Source organism: Neurospora tetraspora (genome assembly GCF_033439725.1).
Source record: "Neurospora tetraspora strain CBS 560.94 chromosome Unknown B0H65scaffold_3, whole genome shotgun sequence".
NCBI lineage: Eukaryota > Fungi > Ascomycota > Sordariomycetes > Sordariales > Sordariaceae > Neurospora > Neurospora tetraspora.
The window spans coordinates 3,800,657-3,822,510 of NW_026944385.1; the positions used below are offsets into that span (position 1 = coordinate 3,800,657).

At 48.5% G+C, this 21,854-nt stretch overlaps 7 protein-coding genes across 7 annotated transcripts; 3 read left to right on the plus strand and 4 right to left on the minus strand.

Moving 5' to 3' along the window:
• Positions 1–72: 72 nt before the first annotated feature.
• Positions 73–2,502, minus strand: B0H65DRAFT_462943 (major facilitator superfamily domain-containing protein). The gene is made up of 3 exons (XM_062826668.1): positions 1,485–2,502; positions 434–1,413; positions 73–338 (listed from the first exon to the last, which is right to left on the minus strand). The coding sequence occupies exons 1-3, from the start codon at positions 2,026–2,028 to the stop codon at positions 303–305; spliced, it is 1,560 nt and encodes a 519-aa protein (XP_062683359.1). The 5' UTR covers positions 2,029–2,502; the 3' UTR covers positions 73–302.
• Positions 2,503–4,831: 2,329 nt separating this feature from the next.
• Positions 4,832–7,011, minus strand: B0H65DRAFT_170993 (uncharacterized protein). Its single transcript, XM_062821372.1, has 4 exons — positions 6,842–7,011; positions 5,793–6,728; positions 4,987–5,736; positions 4,832–4,913 (listed from the first exon to the last, which is right to left on the minus strand). Exons 2-4 carry the CDS (start codon positions 6,699–6,701, stop codon positions 4,863–4,865), a joined length of 1,710 nt encoding a protein of 569 aa, XP_062683360.1. The 5' UTR covers positions 6,702–6,728; positions 6,842–7,011; the 3' UTR covers positions 4,832–4,862.
• Positions 7,012–8,209: 1,198 nt separating this feature from the next.
• On the plus strand, positions 8,210–9,786 carry B0H65DRAFT_171014 (glycosyl hydrolase family 61-domain-containing protein). The gene is made up of 3 exons (XM_062821373.1): positions 8,210–8,777; positions 8,862–8,942; positions 9,048–9,786. Exons 1-3 carry the CDS (start codon positions 8,419–8,421, stop codon positions 9,583–9,585), a joined length of 978 nt encoding a protein of 325 aa, XP_062683361.1. The 5' UTR covers positions 8,210–8,418; the 3' UTR covers positions 9,586–9,786.
• Positions 9,787–9,788: 2 nt separating this feature from the next.
• Positions 9,789–11,514, minus strand: B0H65DRAFT_538846 (uncharacterized protein; the record flags this gene model as incomplete). The annotated part of the gene is made up of 4 exons (XM_062829100.1): positions 10,965–11,514; positions 10,457–10,784; positions 10,194–10,354; positions 9,789–9,975 (listed from the first exon to the last, which is right to left on the minus strand). Exons 1-4 carry the CDS (start codon positions 11,180–11,182, stop codon positions 9,789–9,791), a joined length of 894 nt encoding a protein of 297 aa, XP_062683362.1. The 5' UTR covers positions 11,183–11,514.
• Positions 11,515–11,585: 71 nt separating this feature from the next.
• B0H65DRAFT_441814 (uncharacterized protein) lies at positions 11,586–12,314 on the plus strand (the record flags this gene model as incomplete). The annotated part of the gene is made up of 2 exons (XM_062825548.1): positions 11,586–11,636; positions 11,946–12,314. 2 exons carry the CDS (start codon positions 11,586–11,588, stop codon positions 12,312–12,314), a joined length of 420 nt encoding a protein of 139 aa, XP_062683363.1.
• Positions 12,315–16,269: 3,955 nt separating this feature from the next.
• Positions 16,270–20,334, minus strand: B0H65DRAFT_171041 (uncharacterized protein). The gene is made up of 5 exons (XM_062821375.1): positions 20,157–20,334; positions 19,969–20,012; positions 19,771–19,888; positions 19,528–19,675; positions 16,270–19,439 (listed from the first exon to the last, which is right to left on the minus strand). Exons 1-5 carry the CDS (start codon positions 20,202–20,204, stop codon positions 16,354–16,356), a joined length of 3,444 nt encoding a protein of 1,147 aa, XP_062683364.1. The 5' UTR covers positions 20,205–20,334; the 3' UTR covers positions 16,270–16,353.
• B0H65DRAFT_171024 (uncharacterized protein) lies at positions 20,148–21,130 on the plus strand. The gene has a single exon (XM_062821374.1). The coding sequence runs from the start codon at positions 20,465–20,467 to the stop codon at positions 21,041–21,043; it is 579 nt and encodes a 192-aa protein (XP_062683365.1). The 5' UTR covers positions 20,148–20,464; the 3' UTR covers positions 21,044–21,130.
• Positions 21,131–21,854: the final 724 nt, after the last annotated feature.

The following is a 21,854-nucleotide window of genomic DNA, read 5'->3' on the forward strand; positions in this document are numbered from 1 at the left end:
AGGTATGAAATCGTCTCATTTCGCTTTTCACTTTGTATATCATTTTTACGTGTCACGGATTACACCCAAAAGTCTTGAAGTTATGTACTTGTTCATTTGCCCCCTGATAAAGGGGGAATAACCGCTTAGTAGCGTCGAGTGCATCTCTCTGTACTATCAACAGAATACCCTCACCCATGACTATCTACCTCATTCCGATCGTAAAACACTTCATTACCCAAACTCCAAACCCATGATCATCTCTGAGCCACCCAACTGTCCAAGTCATATCATTACTAACATTAAATCTAGGAAGCACAAACTTAATAGGTGTAGCGGAATCCAGGCTGGGCATCGTCCTGTAGAGATGAAAGAAAAAAGTTAGTCAAAGGTTTCAACAGCCGACGATAAAAAGGTAAAGCATGGGTAAGAGAAAAAAAAACTAAAAACTCACATCATCAGCCTCCAATTCCTTCTCACCCCTCTCCGCCTTCTTATTCTCCCTCCAGAACGAGACAGTCAAGCACGCGACAAGCACCAGAGTCAACAGACTGGTCGCAATGCACGCATACAGACCCGGCTTATAGCCCGTCAGCTTATCCTGCTCTCTGAAGACCAAGCTACCAGCGATACCGCCAATACCACCAAAGGACACGAAAGTCGCGCTGCAGAACGCCCTCTTCCACTGTCCGCGGATGTTGTTGGCCTGGTAGCTCATCGCTGCCGGCACGTTGGAGTTGGCGCCGGCGGTGACCAGGAACACGCCGAAATAGCGGACCTTTGCGCTCGCAGCGAAGCCCATGATGGGCACGCCGATGACGGCGAGCAGAGCGTTGAAGGCGACGATGGGGCCGCGGATGTGGAAGCGGTCGCCGACGTACGCGCCGGCAAACATGACGAAGCCCGCGAACGCATAAGGAGGAGCAACCAGGCACTGCGACTGCGCAATGTTGAAGCCCATGCCCGTGTTGAGGATCACCGGCAGGAAGAAGGAGAGGGCGTAGCTGATGGTGGTGGTGTTGAAGAAGATCATGGCGTACGCCCACACCTTCCAGTCCTTACCGGAGGACAGGTACTTGCTGACGACGAATTTTTGGGGGACCACGTCGCCGCGGTCGGCCTGCACGCGCGCGCACACCCACTCGCGGTCGCGGGCGGAGAGGAAGGCCCAGGTCTTGCGAGACGAGTCGGGGAAGTCGACCAGAAGCCAGTAGCCGGCGATGCCCAGCAGACAGGTCAGGACGCCCTCGATGATGAAGATCCACCGCCAGCCGGTGATGTTGGCGAGCCCGTCCATCTGCATCAGGCCGTAGGCGAGAATGCCGGCGAAGGCCGAAGCGACGCAGCCGGTTAGGTAGAAGACCGAGTTGCGCTTGCCGACTTCGTAGCGCGTGTACCAGGTGGAAAGGAGGTAGACGCAGGAGGGGAAGAAACCTAATTTTTGAGGAGGGTTAGTGATCAAGGCACATCATTCGAGTGTCATCATTGATAAGGAAAACTCATACCAGCCTCCAAAACACCCAACACCACTCTCAAAGCCGCCAACTGCCCCCAGTTCTTCACAAACCCCATACCAATCATGACACTCCCCCAAAGCGTCGTCAACACGGACATATGAATCCTCGGCCCGATCTTGCGGCAAATGACCGTGCTAGGCGGCTGAAACAGGACATAGGTAACAAAGAACACCAGCGACACGATCGAGTACCGGTTGTCGATCAGCTTCAGCTCCTTGGACATGCCCGCAATGTTGGCCGCCCCCAGGTTGGTGCGGTCCATCAGCGACACGCAGTACATGGCACCGATGGTCATGACCAGCCGTCGGTCGATGTGCCGCTTGATGCGCTTCTCCTCGGCGGGCGATATGTTGAAGTCCTCGGGCCGGGCGTCGTGCTCCTCCGTTTTGGTGCCCGTGACGACGGCCACGTTGGGGGAGGAGCCTCCGACGGAGGAGGCTGAGGGGGCCTTTTCGGAGTGGTAGGCTGAGGCTTTGGATTCGACGTCCAGGACCTCGGGGTCATCACCTGGTGGATAGGTGTTGGTGGCCATGGTTGGTTGTTGTTGTTAAGGCCGGTCGACTTGTTGAGGTTGGTTGGTGATGTGTGTGAGACCCTCGGCGAAAGTAGTAGGGTGATAGAGGGAAGACACTCAGAAGTCAAGGGCCAAAGAGGAAGAGAAAAGAGATAGGATAAAGCAGGTAGGTATAAGGGGAGGTATGAGACAGGATAGGTGAAGATCGAGTAAACCGGAGAGGGGGGGTTAATGTTTAAGATACGCAGTATCGATCTGGTCCAAACTTGGAAGGTTGCAATGCGGGGAGAGCTGCCGGGATATGTACTACCGAACCGTTGGAGAAGGGAATCTGGTGAGTGGGGGGAGAGAGGCTGGAGGAGGTGAATAGGGGGCGAGATAAAGACTTCGAAAGCAACAGAGAAGTAGTTTGGGTACAGAATCGTGAGCTGGCAAGTCAAGTACAACTTGAGATTCCTTAGAGGTATCTTGTGTTCCTCAAACTCCCAAAAGACCCTGATTTCAATTTCAAGGAAAAACACGTCCAAGAAGGTCATCGTCCTTCCTTTTATCCTTTCCTCCTTCACCACCATCTCATCCATCCCTTTTCTTTCCCACACAACTCCCGCTCATCCCGCTCAACAGACAACAACAGACCACCACACCACCATCATAGACTAGACCGAGGCCATCTTTGCTTGGCTTATCTTGACAATTCGCTGACGCCGACATGGTTCTCCTAGGATTCCCCCTCCCCTCTTCTCCCTGCTCCTTGGCCTCTCTCCAACAGCTCGCAAGCTCTGCTCTCAGTCACTACCTGGAAATCCAGACCCGTCCTCGAAGATCCCGCCCCTCTTTGTTGGGCGTTAGGAAGCCAAGACTTTCTCCCCCGCACGCAAGTGTCCAAGGAGGCGGATACCTCCACACACGTCATGAAGGTTGCATCAGGGGCTTTGATCCAAGCCTTGCAGGCCTTGTTGGTCTAGTCTATCTGGTAACCTACGAAAAGGGGCTTGAAGCTTTTGGTTAGTCTTTTTCTTTTCTTCGAGGATTGTTGTCCTATCCGGGTTTGCGGTGTGAAGCCAACGACTGATGAAGCTTACCTAGCATTGACAGAGTGACAGAGGACTGGAGAAGAGGGGGTGACGATGGAAGTGCCGAAGTTACCCCAGACTTTGCCCCAGGTTGGGGTAAAAGGAAGCTTAACTCTGTTGAGTTAGTTTGACAAGTGCCTTACACAGAAACCCACTTCCCCGGATTATGATAGGCTCCGCCCAGCCTGACAAGGGGACGGACAAGGGAGAGAGTGAGCATGCGGAGAGCACGTTTTCGAGGCGGCAAATAAGGATGCGGCTTGGTGTTCGCGTCCTTTACCGTTTCTGTACAAATTTCCGAAGAAATTTGGGGTAACGGAGCGGCGGGAGCCTTGGAAGTCTAGACTTGGCTTCGCTCTCGTCCACGTATCATGCTTGTTACACGAGCTTGACCAGCTCGAGGCCATGTCGGATGACCCAACGAGCTGAGTGCGCCACGATAGCCCAGAGCTTAAACCGTTTTCAAGGCAATGTCCGATTCGTCAATGGGAATCCGGGGAAATGGTTCCACAGATACAGGCAGGCAGATTCCCCACGAGGAGCAAGACAAGGATGGATCTGCTCAGTCTGTCTCTTCTTGTCCCATCCCATCTTCCTGCCGTCCGACATGAGAACAGACAGAAGGGAGGCTCCCACAGTGACACCGACATGTCATTACTTTTGTCTCGTCACATCTTTCTAGCACATGGTCTCAGAACACCTTTAAAACTCGGTAGTGGCTGCATGATGGTGTGCAGCGGAGTATTCTGAAAAGCGGCCTTCTTCCGCTCTTGCTTCTTCTTGTGTGCTACCTTTTGTTGTTGTTTTTTTGCTTTAGGTTTTTTTTTTTTTTTTTTTTTTTTTTTTTGTCTTTTTCCTTTCCTCGTTCGCAAGCTATCCTTCGTTAGGATTCTTCCTTGGGCAGCCAAGATGTTGGCGCTCCTCGCTCTCTGAAATAATTGGGTGTTTCTACACTTGGCGACTGGACCAAGCACATCAAATATCGGACGCATAGTGATAGATCTTGCGAAAAGGATCGAGTATGGTCATTGTGGTGTGTTCAATCTCACACACGAAAATGGGTTGAAGCTTTGAACCGCGGCAACGTCGCTGGGATGTGCCAGCAATGTCGAAGATGAGTCTGGATGGTATAACCTGGACCTCGGTTATTATGGCCACCGCGAGCAATTAACCACAGAAAGGAAACTTTTACTTGTACAGTACTTGGTCAGTAATGAAATGGAGCAAAAGAACACTCAAAACCAGAACAGGACAGCCCACCACAAAGAACTATGGTGAGGAGCAGATTTGGTTATGGCGGTTCTCTAAGAACTCTAATGAAGGAAGATGATATTACCAAACAGTAGCCATTTAATTACCAAAGAGAGGGGAAAGCAAAGCTTCACCCCTCTGGTTAGTTCTTACTCACAGCGAGGAGCAGATCTGATGGTCAGTTCACAAGATAAAGGGATTCACGAGGGGAACTTAACGGATTCATTTCGGAGCGAAGCTCAAGTGTATTCCAGCTAGAAAGAATGACTGGTCTAAGTTGCCTGGCCCCCTCTCTCTCTCTAACGAGGAGAAGTCCCTTCCTTTTATCCTCCGAATGCCCTGAACCCGGCCGTCTTCCTTCGCATCCTGAGACAAATCCGACCGATCTGCTCCTATCTAACCTAGTCACTCTGCCTCTGATAACCCCTTTCGTCTACAAAAACTTCGAAAAAAATGCCCCAAATTAGTAAAATGCCCCAAATTAGTAATTGCAACAGAGTGACTCACTTAGAAGCGAGAAGCGATGCATTACTGCATCGGGCAGCCGCCGAGCAGCACGGGTGTGGACATGTATTTTCTCTGTGTCATTTCAGTTAGCTGAGAGATCAAAGGAGACTATTGACAGGAAGACATGAATGGACCAAGCACTTACCCATAGCCAGAAGGGACGTTTGCGCACCTCAGCTGAGAGCTCGGAGGCCATATTGTCTGCGGGTGAATCCTCTTTATCGTCAAATGGATCACCTTCCTCGCCCATAGTTGCATCAGCAATCTCATCAGCTAGTGAGCGGCGGCGCCCCTGAATAGGAGCATCTTCATCTTCAATGTGAAAGTCGTTCTCGGAGAGTGTCTCAAGAGCAGTGATAAATGAGGCATCGTGATCAATGTCGGAAATGTCTTCATCCTCGTTGGCGATCGAGTCTAGAAGTTTCTTGGCTGGTGAGTCTAGGCGCATGAGGGGGGCGGAGTCGATATCGTCGAGTCCTTGGCCGATTTCGTGGGACATGGCGTCGGCAATCTGTTCCTCTAGTGAGTGGAAGCGCAGCTGGAAATCTGTATCTCCTTCAAATGGGTCGCCCTCTTCGTCAGAAGTTGCGTCAAAGAGCTCCTCTGCGAGGGATCTTCCTTGAAGTTGAGAAACAAGGGCTTCGTGATCGAGTGACGGGCTTTCTTCCTCGGTTAGTGAATTCTGGTGCTCTCCGAAAGACCCATCAACAATGGAGTTACTGTCATCGTCATCAGTAAGTTCGGGAAGTCCGGACAAAATCTCGTCTGGGTCATCAAAGGGCTCGATGTCCTCGTTAGCAATGGCTTCGGCAAGTTCTTCAGCAAGCGATCGAGGGGGCCTGAAAGAAGTGGGGTTGCAATGGTCAAATGAAAGATGAGCAAGATCAATGATGGCCTGGGAATATCGTTAGTAAAGACGCTATGTAACGATTCTAGCAAGAGAAAACATACCTCGAGATATGATGGATCACCAGCCTCAGCGATGGCGGCGCCCATGGTGTCAGCAGCGAGCAATGTGGGGAGATGATGGACAGTGAGATCTTCATCCTCAAAGGGGTTGCCATCTTTATCGGCAGTAGCATCAGCGAGCTCGTCGGCAAGCGAGCGGCGTTTGGGGAAGTTAGCCTGTTTGTCTTCATCAAATTCGTCGTCACCTTCGCTCGCAAGTGCATCGGCAAGCTCCTCAGCAAGCGACCTGAAGCGAGCGGTGAAAGGAGCTTCATCACCTTCATCATCATCATCATCGAAGGCTTCACCGTCTTCGTGGCTAGTGGCATCAGCGATCTCTTCAGCGAGCGATCTGAAGCGCTGGGCGGGGGAGGCTAGTTCTTCACAATTGAATGGGTCCATGTCTTCATGTGCAGTGGCATCGGCAATTTCTTCTGCAAGTGATCTAGGTCGCTTCTCCGGGAAAGAAATGGGCTCATCACAGTCTTCTGCAGCTGGCCATCTGGGACGCTTCTGAGGGGGAGGAGCATCTGCATCAACAAAGCGATCACTGGATGCATCGGAGGACACTTCTTCGAATTCGTCACTTGAGCGCTTTCGTGGACGAAAAGGACGGAACTCGTCGCGTTCTTCAACGACAGGCCATCTGGGGCGCTTTTGGGGAGGCGCTGCATCGGCATCGATGAAGCGGTCAATGAAGGCATCGCGAGTGGCATCAGTGATTTCTTCACTGGAACGCTTCCGGGGATTGGGGTTGGTGGATTGGACCGTCTGATAGACGGCGTCTTGGCGCTTCTTCTTAAGGACTTTGCCAGACTTGCGCTTCATCTGGGGGTTGGACTGGTGTCTCTTGAGATATTGGGCGATACGAGAAGGCAAAGCCATGGCCTCGCGGAGATGTAGGTGTGACATGACGATGTTGTGTTGTGGTTGTTGTTTCTATTGACAAGCGATGTTGTTAGTAAGCTCGCTAGCAGCGCAATGACGAAAGATGCTTCGTCGGAAGACAGAGATGATGTGAGATGGATCAAGTGATGAATAGTATTTCTTACCTGATGAAATATGAATTGTTGTTGCTGCTAGTGCAGTGTGTGCTTGTGTTGTCCTTGATGTAGGATAGCTGGTTTGGATTGTCAGCAGATTGGGTTGATGTCCAGTTGTTGACTTGAGGAAGCAGAGGAAGAATTGGTGGGAAGTTTGGGCCGACGTGGACGGCCCTTTAAACCGTCAAGCGACCTGGGAAGTCTAGATGTGGTGACCATCGATTTGTGGTGGTGACTGTTGATATCACCACGACAACGATACAACAAACAAAGGGGAGAACCTTGACATTTAAGTAACACCAGTCCTGTTCAGCGAAAAGCAGGACTGATGGCCCAATCGGGTACTCCAATGTTTGAACATTGTGGAAGCGGTGTTTCAAGTGATGTGAACAACTATACTGTTCGGTAAAAGTGAGTTAGGCTGTTCGTGAAAACTGGTGATGTTTTGTGACCATCGCAATTTGGTGTTTTGACAACTGAACAGAGGACGTTGGACAGACCCTAACCCTCGCTTGCTTCGGCGCATCTTCCCCCGCAAGCGCTACTGCACCCCCGCATCGGCTTGCGGGTCCAATGCAACTGTGGGACTTTGCCAGGTGGACTAGGTGGAACGTGCCTAGCTGGCAGCTGGCCAGTACCCCTTATTTGTTCCTCTACGGTGGTGCATATCAACAACAGAACAACATCGGATCATGGGCCGAAAACAACGGTCCATCGTGACCATTGCCGGCAGATGCTCCCTTTTGCCCCGACACGCTTACTCTCACCATCTTCCACTCCAAGCCCGGTTGTCTTTAATCTCATCTTCTTAACATTGATCTGGAGCTAAGATGGTCGACAATGACGGGACTACAATATCGCAACAACAAGTCCTTCATCGATTAGAAGCGTCGTCAGTTCATGAACCGTTCTACGGTCACTCTCTTATTGTCCATGATACTACATAGAGTAACAAAATCAATGTCTAGTTCTTCCATCTCAGCCTCCTACGTAGATCGATCGTTGTGTACGCGATGCAGAGAAGCTTCGGCTCGAATCGACCGCAACTCCTGCGCTACTGGGTCCCAAGATGCTGATACACAAATAAGCCACGGGAGCAAGACGCTATGTGACCCGTCATGCAGTCCCCACGCGTCCCAATATAAATATCCTGTACGGCTATATTAACGTCTCCATCCGTCGCGGCACCTTGACGTCCGGCATCGCGGCGAATCCAACCCTGAAACTTCAAGTGACTATCCCGATCCGGATGTGTTGCTACTCCGGACGGCCTTCTTCCGCCCTCGCCAAGCGCCGCATGGCGGCCTTGCTTCTAGCGTCCCGGTTTTGGCCCTAGGAGACACGGCCCAAAGGGAGAGAATACGACCTCGACAGTGACATTGTGGCTTCCCATGCGTCCAGAAACGACCATGACGACCCTTTAATCATCCTTCCACAGGTTGAACCTCATGCTTTCTCAGCCTTGGCGAGAGTGGCAACCCGCCATGAAGTAGCACATATATGAACGACTCACTTCCCGCTCTCGGGTCCGTAACATATGTGAATCTGTAGATCCCTTCAAGTTCTCAAACTTCCGTACAGACAAGATGAAGGTCCTCTCCCTCCTCGCCGCCGCCTCCGCGGCCTCAGCCCACACCATCTTCGTCCAGCTCGAGGCCGGCGGTACCACCTACCCGGTCTCCTACGGCATCCGGACTCCGTCCTACGATGGTCCCATCACCGACGTGACCTCCAACGACCTTGCCTGCAACGGAGGCCCCAACCCCACCACTCCCTCCGACAAGATCATCACCGTCAACGCCGGCAGCACCGTCAAGGCCATCTGGAGACACACTCTCACCTCCGGCGCCGACGATGTCATGGATGCCAGCCACAAGGGTCCTACCCTTGCATACCTCAAGAAGGTCGATAACGCCCTGACTGACACTGGTATCGGCGGTGGATGGTGAGTGTCCCCTACTCTTTGAGAAAGATCGACAAAAACCTCCTTCAAATCTTGCTAGGTAGTCACTAACACCCAAGAAAATAGGTTCAAGATCCAAGAAGACGGCTACAACAACGGCCAATGGGGTACCAGCACCGTCATCAGCAACGGTGGATTCCAGTACATGTACGTTTGTTTCCTTTCTCTCATCCCACCTCCCCATTCCCTCCTCTCCCTTTTAACCTCCTCCCTCCTCCCCCTTTTCACCCATACTAACCTCCCACCTCCCAGTGACATCCCATCCTGCATCCCCTCGGGCCAATACCTCCTCCGCGCCGAGATGATCGCCCTGCACGCCGCCTCCTCCACCGCCGGCGCCCAGCTGTACATGGAATGCGCGCAAATCAACATCGTCGGCGGCACCGGCACCGCCTCACCCTCTACTTACTCGATCCCGGGTATCTACAAGGCCACTGACCCTGGTCTCCTCGTCAACATTTACTCCATGGGCACGAGCAGCGCTTACACCATTCCTGGCCCGGCCAAGTTTACCTGCAGTGGTTCCGGAAGTGGTGGTGGTGGTGGTTCTAACCCCAGCCCGGGGACGACTACTACCACCAGCAAGGTCAGCTCGGTTGTGGCTACGAGCACTACTAGCAAGGCGGTTGCTACCAGCACTACGCTGAAGACGAGTGTTGTTGCTCAGCCTACTGGTTGCACGGCTGCCCAGTGGGCGCAGTGCGGTGGGATTGGATTCTCTGGGTGCACTACCTGTGCGAGCCCGTATACTTGCAAGAAGCAGAATGATTATTATTCGCAGTGCTCGTAAGGGTTGAGGGCATACCACATATGCGATGGATGTCAGGCAAAAAGTCAAGTCTGGGTGGGATGGGGGATGAATGATCCAGGTTGGTCTCCAGAAGAGAAATGAACATGATGATGATCTCGGTTGTAGGGAGGATGGGGATGGGAAGCGAGAATATCTACCCTACACACATACTACACAAATGACAAATCCCCATATTTGTTTCTTTAAGGTCCCACATACCCACAGTGCGGCTCTACAAATTGAGTGACAGTTCGAACCCAGACCATCATGTTCGCCTTCGGATTCTTATCAAAGGCATAATTCATGCGCTGGCCCTGTATGTACAATTCCGATCCGACGGAATACGTGCATGTGTCCATGATGAGACCGGCAGTACGAGCAACTTCCTGGCTAGTACAGTTCATGTGATAGGTTAGCTCACATTAAGTCGCACGCTCAATACCCTATAGATGAGTACCTAGGTAGAGGTATGTACCTGTCCGAACTGGACAACATTGAAACGGGGAGGAGAAAAATGGTAGAATAGTACGGTAGATAACGCAATTGAAGGGCATGAAACAACAGGTAAGAGACTGGAAGAAGAAGAAAAGGTACCTAGGTAAACTCACCAAGAACTCCAAGATTCGCAATTAGAGGTTCCAGGATTGCAGGTAGTGCCCGTGATCTCGGCCCACTGATCGGCTTTACAGAAGGAAGACAACGGATCGGCGGAGCAAGCTCTTGGGCCGAGTTTAGCAAGATAATTTATACAGGCAACAGCGTATTCGGTCTTTTATATGGTTGGTAGAGGTACCGATAGTGTCAGTTCGTCGTCGTTGTGATCTGGCTACACTACAAACTGGTCAAGTGCTTTCCCATAACATCAACTTACCCGCGCCGGGGGAACGGGGGTGCCGTTACATGTCACAGCAGCATCCCATCGCTTGTCTACCTCCCCTAGGCCATGATCCTCAGTAGCGGTAGTCGAGGCAACTGAAGTACCGTTGAGCGTCGAGTCAAGATAAGCCTGCCATGCTTGTTCCGAAGTGAGGGCGGTCTTGGGGTTGACAATGATGTCGTCTACCCATTTGGCGAAGGAGAAGCGGGTGGTAGGGGTGTCCCGTTCATGAACGGGGGAGTTAAGGGGGGTGGTAGGGACCGCAGTGACGAGATTGAGAAGGCCAAAGGTTGTGAGCACGGCAAAGGAGAGACTGGCGGAGCTGATAATTCTGGCTAGGTATGTAGTAGCTGACTGGGTGAGATGAGATTGGGAGAATGAATGGAGCCTTGTAGAAAGGATGAGTTGATAGTACTTTAAAGTTTCCAACACTCTGCCTTTATATACCTCTAGGTATCCAGTCCGCGAGGCATGTTCCGGCAGTGACCATTTCACTACGCACCTTTTGATGTCCTGGCCCTCACTGACACTTTCCTCTCTATGTCTTGGGACATCTGCAATGTATGTGATGAGATCTGACGATATCCACGAAACTTTGTGATAGAAGAGTCTTGAACATGGAGTCTCGACATGTTCAGTTACAATGCATGGATTAGCCTCTTCCTCTATCAAAACGTCCTTCCTCTTTTGCCGGTGCTTTTCCCTTTTGACTTCTGACATGTTCGCCAAACCCCCTCTCCATTCCAAGATCTGTGACGTTACTTGCTTGGCGACTGTGAAAGTGCGCTGTCGACACCGTAAGAGTGCCGACGCTCACGGTTCAAAATGTATTGTAGACCAAAAGGGTGACGTGGTCCAAGATGGAAGACAGAGACATGTTGTTTCTCTAGCTTTTGCTTACCAAGTGAGTTACATCGCCCGTCAGGTCAATTTCAAACAAGAGCCACATACAACCTCTATGTTGGAGGGAAAGCAAAGATCGAGCAGCGTATTAGAGAGACCCAAATTTGGGCCTGAAGGTTCATATTGAAGTTGAAGATGGCATTTTCCAGTCGAAACCTCCAGTGTTTGTAGATGAATAAAAACGAAGGCCAACATGGCTCATGGGGCAGTTGATATTAACATGAATCTGCGGGCCGTGCCGCTATCTACCGTTCCTACACTCAAGCGCCTTGTTAGTTGCCAAGACTTTGCTGAGCTGGCCACAACAACCAAGCGAGAACACACACACACATCGTAAAATATCGTCTTTTTACACGATTTCTGTACAAAATTGAAGCGCCATATATCCTCTTTCATCGTATAAAGTAAATAAAGTAGTTGTATTCAATTAATTAATTAAACTATTGCGATAATGCCTCCTAAGTCGATTTTGAAGAAGAATTAGAAGTAGATTCGTCGCGCTAGCGTTACTTCAGTCCACTTCGACGAGGATTAAGGTTCGAATTAACTAATACGTACCTCTATCCGCCCTATAAAAAAGAGTTGTATTTTCATTGAATTTGAAGAGGAGGAATCTATTGCTAATTTATCTAAAAAGGCTCCTAAGAAGGCTACCCCTAAGAAAGCTCCTAAAAAGGCTACCCCTAAGAAGAAGGTTGCTCCTAAGAAGGCCGCCCCTAAGAAGGTTGCTCCTAAGAATAAGAGGAAAGGAAAGGCGCCCGCGCTAGAGCCCTCTCTAGAATTAATGCCCTCTCTAAAACCTGAGACCGAAGCCGAAGTTACCTCCGTACCCTCTTTCCCGCTTATACGGCTAGCCCCTATCGAATTTTCTAGTAACTCCGATAGCGAATTCGATAACGACGAGGAAAAGGAAAAGGAGGAGGAGGAGGAGGAGGAGGAGGAGGAATAATAGTTTTTTAATTTCCTTATTTACTTTACCTCTAAAAAGAAGGCTATTAATACTTTATTCTATTTTTCTAATAATAATAAGAATACGGTATCCCCAATCCGGGCGCTTTTAACCCACCCGCGTACTTTAATCTAGCCGCGGGCTCTAACCTAGCCATAGGCCTGCAAATAAATCGCGCTACCTCCTAAGCCCGCTCTCCCTTCTTATATTTGGGTAGAATTTATAGTTATAAGGTCGTACTTTATTACCTTTAAAATTAAGCCCCCTACTATTCTTAACCGCGGGAATTATTAAGAAATCGAAGTCGAATAAGAGAATAGTAAAATATATAACTAGTAGTTTGAGATAACCCTATTTGGGGAGGTCCTCCGTTTATAAAAAGGGTATACCTAAGAGATTATTACTAACACGGCCGCCGCTAGGGTTAAGTACCAAATTATCCTTTATAGCATTACATATACCGCTAGCGTTTATAATAATAATAGGAGGAATAAGGCTATAATTTATATAAAGATTATTATAGCTACTTAATTTAATAATAATAATAATAATTTTAATAGCGAAGGCGTTATAAAAGTATATATCCGCAATAGTACTATTTAGTACTATACATTTACGCTCGCTTTTACCTTATACCTCCTTCTTCTTTTACTATAGTTACCTTTACTATTACTATATTAATACCGGGCACTATAGTAACCCTACTAAACGCCATCTTAAACGCGCCGTTTAATTATTAGACTACCGCGTTCTATAGTTACCCTACTAACTGTAAAACTTTAATAGCTAAATGTAACCCTCCACCCTCGTCTATTATATTTATATGGGCACCTTCTATTTTGCTCTTAATTATACCTCTAGTATCTCCCTTAATTATACTACTATTTATTACCGACGAAGAAGAATTATTACGGTTCTTTCTAACTCCTTCCTCTCCGCTACTACCCCCGCTACGTAACCGTACCCCAAGTTAATTTATTATCAAATTCTTCAAGACCTTCTACCGGGACTACTATTTCGGAAAGACCCCAGTAGTAGTAAATATATTGTAGGCTCTAATTATATTACGGGAGGTATTTAGAGAACTAAACGGTCCCGTTAGGGATATTATAGCGCTTAAGGACTAATTAATCGAATGGTTTATAAAATTAGGTTTTATACATGAATTTTATACTTTCTTAAAGAGTAGTATTAAAACCTTCTTTAAATAAGAGCAGCTAATAATTGCCTAAGCAAGTAGCTTCGACCGACCGATACTACCGCCTTCGAACTTAGCATTACGAAAGTATTTACTTTTCTAGTAGGTAATATTACTACTAGCGGTTATAATATATAAAACGAATTATAGTAAAAGAGGTAGACTATTCTAGTTATAAAGGGAGTTTTATATATTTCTAGTACTTTTATATACTCTTTTTATTATTATATAGATAAATATTAGCACTCTATTTAGTATTTTTAGTACTTCTAATACCTTCTTTTTATTATTACATAGATAAGTGCACTTCGAGTATTTTTAACATTTTTGGTACTAGATTATATTATAAATTATATATTACCCCTTATACTACCTAATTACCCTCCTTATTTACTTTTGCCTAGTAACGTTACTAATTTTTTCAAATTCCTTTAGTTGGCTAGTATATAGAGTCGTATAGTCTTTATTAATATTATTAACCCCCTCTAAAATTAGTTTAGCGTTCTTAAAGTAGCTACGGATCTATTGCATTCTATACCTAATACTTTTAGTAATTCGATGGAGGAAGATAGGGAAATCTTTATTGGCCATCCTATCGCTACCTTCGTTATTATATACTCACTTTATATACTTTTTGAAAATACTAAAGTACGTTTCGATTAGATTAAATTCTAAGGAGTATAGTAATAAATATTAGAGTAATATACCCGTACTTATATACGCATAATAGAATTTATTATATACATATTAATTTGCGTTATCTATTATTAAAATATTATTACGATTAGGAAAGGGATTTATTATAGGGAGGAGGCGATCTTTTAATTATTTAATAAACCCCAAGGTATTTATTTATCTTTTAAAAACTAGTATTTCGAATACGCTATTAACCGATATAGTTAGGAGAATATAATACCGCTTACTACGCTTAAAGCGGTTCGATATTATTGCGATAGTACTATGGGGAGCCTAATTAATATAACGAACTCTATCGTGTCGATTTATACTAAATTTATTATAAAAAATAAATATCTTTATAATAAATAATAGAATTTTTATTACTTATTCTACTACTAATTTAGGCTCCTACTATACCGCTTTGGACGCTAACCTCGTATTTTTCCAACGCTCCTAATATAGATAGCGCCATATAATCTTAATCGATACATATATATCGTATTCGTTAACTAAGAAGGTATAAATCTTATCGAAGTATAGTGATAGTTTTAATACTAATAATTTTATAACCTCCTTTACGACGTTAATTACAGTACAATAATTACGGTTACTATAGTTACGAGTATATTTCTATAGCCTATATAGGGAGCTTCCTGGAATTTTAGGGCGCTCGAGAAGGTAATACTAGCTTACTAGTAATATTAAAATTACGTTTATATCGATATACTATATGCTTATAAATGCCAATGGTTATAGCGATATTTTTAATAGGCTCGTTGTTATAGAATATTAAATTTACGACGGCTCGCTAGTTCGAATTAGGAAAGTTCACTATATTATATAGCTTTAACAATAGTAAAGATAATAAAAACGCTAAATAAAACGATGGCCAATATACTAATATTGAAATATTAGTTTTTTATTGTAGATTTTAATAATTTACGATGTGATACAATTAATTTTACGTTGATTAAGACAGTTAAATCTGGTCAATCTGTCAAATCTATATTCAAGTCAGTGTTGTAGCTAGCTTAATACAACTAGCGCGCCAAGACTGACAAGGCGCTTGAGTGTGGAAACGATTATACTAGGATTATGAGCCAATCCAGTTGGCAAGATGCTGCATATGTACCTCTTGCTAGGAGCGGGCTAAAAACACCCCGTACAAGGCCTGGCCTTCCCCGAAAGAGCATATCCGTTACGAGCGAGTGAGTGTACCTAGATGCGGTAGAGCGGAAATGCTCATACAACCCACAGGGTGCTGCTACGCCGGCTTGCGATAAAACAATGACCACTTCGTCAATTAAATTCTCTTTTGGGTGCATATCTTTCTGCTTTAGTTAATTCCTTACCGTTCTATCCAATTAGAGATTATTATTGCGGGGACTTTGCGTCAGAGTGTCTTAGCAGTTCAATTTCCTACCAATTCGGCCCGCATCACTCCTCATCTCCCTCACTTCACTCTTCTACTTCACTCTTCCAATTCCACCTCTCCCTCTCTCTCTCTCCACACCGATTAAGTTAGGTAAACAATTAGATAGATAGAGCTCTCAAAAGTAAATGGTATCTTAAAACTTTCTAAACAAACAACCAAAAGGATAAAAAAAAAAGTGACGTGAAGAGGTATAAGTACCTCTAGGTAAGGTAAAGTGAGGCGGCCCTTGCTCATGTAAAGTAAAAAAGAAGTGAAGTGAAGTGTAAAAAAGTAGACAACAGGACCCCAGCAGCTTTTTCCACCAGCTCTTTGCCCATCCCCCATCTCATCTCCATCTTTACCCCCCATCCCCATCCCCATCCTGGCCTCCTTCTCCTCCTCGTGTCCAACTAGTCCAACGAGTCGTCCCTCGAGACCAGCTATGTAGTAGTTAGGTATCTCTATGTATGGTATGGTACATGTATGTATAGTTGTATAAACAAAAAAGAAAGGTAGAAAAAAATGTGCAAGTGTGTGCAAGTGTAAGTGTAAGTGGTATAAGCAGGCCCCCCTTCCTTCCATCCCATCCACCCATCCGTCTCTCAATCCCGTTCAGCTCAGTTCCGTTCAGTTTAATTCAATTTCCATCGATCGTTGTTTTCCTGGCCCGGTAGGTTTGTTGTTGCCTATCCCTTCTTTACACACGCACTTTACTTATTAGTTATATGCAAGGCCCGCCTCACTAACCGTCATCTGCTAACCTTGGTAGTACTGCTACTCGCCGCCGGTCCTTCCCCATTATTCCCGCCATGGGCATTACTTCCACCGCTGCCGCTACCACCACCACCACTACCACCATTACTCCATCCTCTCCTGTGCCCGCGTCCCTGTTGTTGTTGATGTTGTTCCGGAACAACCCGAATAGTTGACGACGAGAGCGGCCCGTCGGTGCTCAGCCTGTGGGAGTCCGCAGTTATCGCGATTCCGACATCATACCCGAGCCCTTTGAACCCTTCACCGACATCGACATTATCTTCCTCCTCCTCTTCGTCGTGTGCGCTCGGCCTCGTTGGAGTCTGGTTGGGATTCGGATTCGACCGGGCGTCACCAATGGCATCCATCCCCTCTTCCTCCTCCTCAAGATCCTGCGACCTAGGTCTCGACCTTCTCGATCTCTGATCAGTAATCGTCCCTTCATCCGCACTCTCATCGGCCTCGTCGTCGTCTTCTTCCTCCTCCCCATCCTCAATGATCCTCTCCTCCACAATCTCGCCTGGCCCGCTGATGATCGGGCTAAAGCTATCCACCTCTTCGACCTCTTCTTCCTCTTCCATGCCCGCCATCCCTGGTCCTCCCCAACCTGCGCCCGTCCTGCTTCCGCCCCAGTGGCTATTGTAACCCCCACCGCCATAGCCACCATGTGCATTATGTTCCTCCTCCTCTTCCTCCCCAGGCTCCTCCTCCTCCTGGATCGTAATCTCCCCACTCCTCCGTCCCAGACCACTAGCGCTCGCACTCCTAGAATGACTCGCCGAAGCCGACCCGGACGCACCACTACTACTCCTTTCCTCTCTCTGCCTGCTACTAGCACTAGCGCCGCCAGCACTGCCGCCAAAGTTGAGCATCGGGCCCTTGAAGATATTCTTCTTCCTCTTGGCGAACATCACGCCGCCATGGCCACCGGGTCCAACCACAGGCGATCCGGTACCCGCTGCCCTCGGAGCGAAATAGCCTCCCGAGTTGACCGAGGCAAAGGGGTTGGGGGAGCCAGGGGCGGGGGGGAGGTGGTAGTACTGCGTGTTGGTGTTGAGGGCGGAGAGGCCACCGCCGCCACCATTGCCGAGGAAGGCGGCGTTGAGGCGGCCGTTGTCGTGAGAGCCGTAGTCACTGGGCGGGTTGGCAAAGAGACTGGGGCCGCCGATGCTGCCGATGCCTAGGGGCGGCCCGGTGCGGTCGCGGACGTAGCGGATGTTGCTTGGGAAGCCGACAGTTGTTGGCGTGGCGGGGAGGACCTTGACGGAGTGGTGTGGACTGCGACTGGCTTGTAGGGCGGATTTCGAGACCGATGTAGAAACGGAGTTGTTGGAGGAGGTAGAACTGGCTTTGCTGTGGGAATGGTGGTGCGTGTGGTGCATTGAACGGATAGAGGAGACAGACGAAGAGGTGGACTTCCTGCCGCGAAGGCCCGCGGTGCCAGACGCTCGCCGCATGGTGGAGCGCGGTGTTATGGGTGATGGCGACAGGGACTGTCGCTTGTAGGAACCTGACGTGTATGTATGTGGAATTGGTGGCAAGGAGGACGGCAGCGAACTCGAAAGGCCGACGGAAGCGTTACTGTTCTTAAACGGAGCAGAGCTTGCGGAGAGCGCCGGTGATGCTTTGCTAGCGTAGCCGTTGGCCACCACACCCTTAGGTAGGCCAGCCGTGCCCGCTGTCATGGGAGAACTCGCTGCCGGGTACTTGCTCGTCTGCGGCCGTGGACTCTCCCCGTCCTTCGATTTGCCTTCCTTCGCTCTCTGCTCGGCAGCCTTCTCCGCCAGGTTAGGGGTCGATTGGCTGGCACGCTTCTGGGAGTTCTTATGCCGCCGCGTACTCTCGAAGAGCCAATGTGTCCAGTTCTTCCAGAATATCTTGGTCTTGGATGGCCTCTTCTTTACCTGATTTTGGTCATCAGGCAGCTGTAAGGTACCGTTCAAGTCCAGAACTTCACTCGTAGTGACCAAATGAAGAGTGGAGCCTCTCGATCGCGCACTCCTCAGAATACCCTCCTTGGGCGGAGGAATCGGCTTCCTATGCCGCGAGGAACTCGTAGATCTACCCCTAATTGAATCCTTATCAACCGGCGGTGGTGGAATATCGCCCTCGGTGGAAATGCGAGGTTCAGTTGCGCTTCTGGGATAGTCGGAAAAGCTGGGCATATCTGGGATGAGCAAAGCCGGGTAGGGTCCGCTCCGTCTCCTCTCGCTCCGCCCTCGTGGTCTTTGTGGCTGCTCTCCAAACTGAGCATACTGTGACTCTTCCACCGTAGCCAAAGCATTGAGTCGACTGGAAGCCTGAGAGAACCGCCTCGAGGTTCTGTTCTCCTCCTTTTCCCTGCGCTTTCGTTCCCTCCTTGCCGCCTTCCGTTCCTCCTTCTCAATCAGTAGCGTCCACCAGCCAGCAAGGGCGTCACACTTCTGGGCTATGACGCTCTCCATCACCGCCTCTGTATCCACCCCAGCGCTTCGCATCCGATGTAACGTCTCCTTTTCCAGCGGCGTCGAGAATGGCGGTGGTTGCTCGACTTTGAGGATCTCTTGTTGTTGTGGTGCGTATTCGGCGAGAAACGGGTGGGCGAGGATATCGGGCAGGGACGGTCGTATTAGGGGCCGTTTCGATAGTAGTATCTTTAAAAGAGACAGCGCATCTGCCGGAAGGGTATCGGGGTAGTCTGGTTCCTCGCTAAGAATCTTTCGCCGGGTAACTTGCTCGTCATCGTCGTCAAAGGGAAGCTCGCCGCAGAGAAGGGCGTAAAGAATGACTCCCAAGCTCCAGACATCCACCTTTTCGCCCGCATACTTTTCGCCCTTTAGCATTTCCGGAGCCGAGTAGCAGATGGTGCCGCAAAACGTTTGGAGATAGTTGGCCTTGCCCTCATATTCGCGTGTGAAACCAAAGTCGCATAGCTTGACGTTCTCGTGTTTGTCGAGGAGGATGTTTTCCAGTTTCAGATCCCGATGGACACAGGATTGTCGATGGACGTAGCACACGGCGCCCACCAGTTGCGCAAAGATCCTCTGAACCTTGTCGACCGATAGTTTGCCATGTTGAAGGAGGTAATTGTACAACTCGTCGCCTGTGAAACACATCATTGTAATTTAGAAAGGGCGCGTACGGTCGAAGAAGGTGTGATGTCGAAGGAGACCTCTGTGCTTGTTTCGTACCTGGACAATATTCTAGCACCATCCACACCAATTTCTCTGTTACGACCACCTCGTATAGTCGGGCGATGTGCGGGTGGACGAATTGGCGATGGTGATGGATTTCGCGAGCGAGGTTGGTGTCATCCTTGTTGGCTGACTTGAGCACGACCTATATATGCGACCGAAGAGAAAAGAACATTAGTCCCGAGTGTCTCGGAAGGGGCAGAAAGAGGCTTCAGGGACCAAGCCACCAGGGCAACGCACCTTGGAGCCATTTGTAAGTTTGTGCGTGGCCAAGTAGACCTTGCCGAAGGATCCTTTGCCAATCAGTCGTCCGAGGGTATAGTTTCCAACCGATCGTAGGTCTTTGCTCGAGAACTCGCTGCGCAACAGAAGAGACGACAGAACATGATTAGCGAATTGCGACTTCTTTCGTCCGAGGAGTGTTATTGGTGAACCTACTCGAGCAACTCCTGATATGAACTCGCAAGCTGTGGTGGGCAAGACTGCAGTGTCAGCATTCCCATTCCTGCAATGTTGATCGTACGGATGAATGGATGGGATTAGGGGGGGGAGTAAGCAGGCTCGATCGAGGCAGGCAAGCAAAGCCAAAGCAACGCAACCCAAGCACATCTCTCTCTCACACACACCTTGGCTTTCCGTCCAAGCGCCTCGGCCTTCCCTTTTGCCGTCTGCATCACTCCGCGCCGTCGGGACGGGACCCGGTCCGCATCCGCTTCTGGCCACCAACGACTGCGATTACTACCTTGGGGGAGTCGGGGGTATGATTATATCCAAGTTATGGAGCGAGGCGCAAGCTATCGAAGCGAGAATGGGTTGTTGAGGGGAAAGATGGTAGTATACTTGACAAGGGGAGCAAAGGAACCAAAGAGATTATTATCGGAATTGGCGGGCAAAAAGAGCGTCTTTGTGGTTGTAGGAAGGTACTGTCGTCAACATGGATGGGATGGGATTCTGTTCGTCGAGGCGGTCGGGGTCTCGGAGAATTGCGACGTTTGGGACTCTTTTTTTCTTGTCGCGTAGTACCACCTCAAAGCTACCTAGGTCAAGGTATGTACGGGACTCGGGGAGAGAGACGTTCGGGAAGACAGATGACAGACGGGGTCTCTTGGTCGCGTGGGAAGTGGAAGCCTCGCTCGTCTCACGGCGGTCGGTCTGCGCCGTGGCCGACAAGGGGGACGTTCGGTGGAATTTGGAATTGGAATTGGGATTAGGATCGAAATGGGCGTGTAATTGTGTAATTGCTTGCTTGGTTGTCGATCCCCAGCTTTCCTTCCACTGGACTTGTCACGGCCCGGGGGATGCGATGGCTAGAGGTAGATGGGTAATAGCCGGAGATGGGTTGTGTAATTGCTCTAAACAACCAAGGAGGAGAACTGTCGTCAACGAACAATTCCCAGGGTCTGGACAATTTGAAACAGATTCGAGGTCGACGGGACCGAGGGCGGATGGATGGGAGAATGGCACGGCCAATGTAAAATTACGGGAGACCGTACACAGCAAGGTATCACCGTGACAGGAGAAGGATGGACCGTTCGCTTCGTGGCCTTGTGGGGCAGCTTATTTACTACGGGGCCCGGGGGAGAGCACATGCCCGGCGTTCTTCTTTCTGTTAGTGGTTAGGTAAATACGCACTATCAGACTAACTCTTTACTCAATTCCAACACTTCACATTCTCATAAGAACGACGCGCTGATTTTGTCGCGTCCATCTTCAGAAACCGTTGACGTAAAGTATTGACGTAGAGTTCTTTCGTCATACCCGTTGGTGAGGCTGACAGTTCCTGTCTGTTCCCCAATTCTGCTCTACAGAGTTGGTGCCAAAACCACCGGACAGTCCAAAACCCAACCGAACAGCAAAAATGCAACCCAAATAGGGCAAAACCCTACCTTCCAACTTTGCAACAATATAAATAAATTAATACTTGACTAAAAAAAATAATTGAACTATCATTCTCTTCCTCTTTTCTTCGCTAATCCGCTACACTAATTTGTATACTTATTACTATAATAACTATTTCACTATAACTCCCTAAACCAAACCTACCCTTTTAAGGTTATAGCGTTTCTTATTAATTTTAAAACGCTATAACTCTACCGAATAGGTTCCGATTACTAAAGTTTTACTTTTATTTAGTAGTTTTTTACTTGGCGAATGTATTAATACTAATTATAATATTATACCTTAATAATTCGGACCTCGGGGAGGATATAAATAAAGAGGATAAAGAAAATTTAAGTAGTCCTTAATTAAATTCTAATATTTAATAACTTAATTCTAACTTCCTCCGCTACGACTACTTTATTAATACCTCTACCGATATCCCT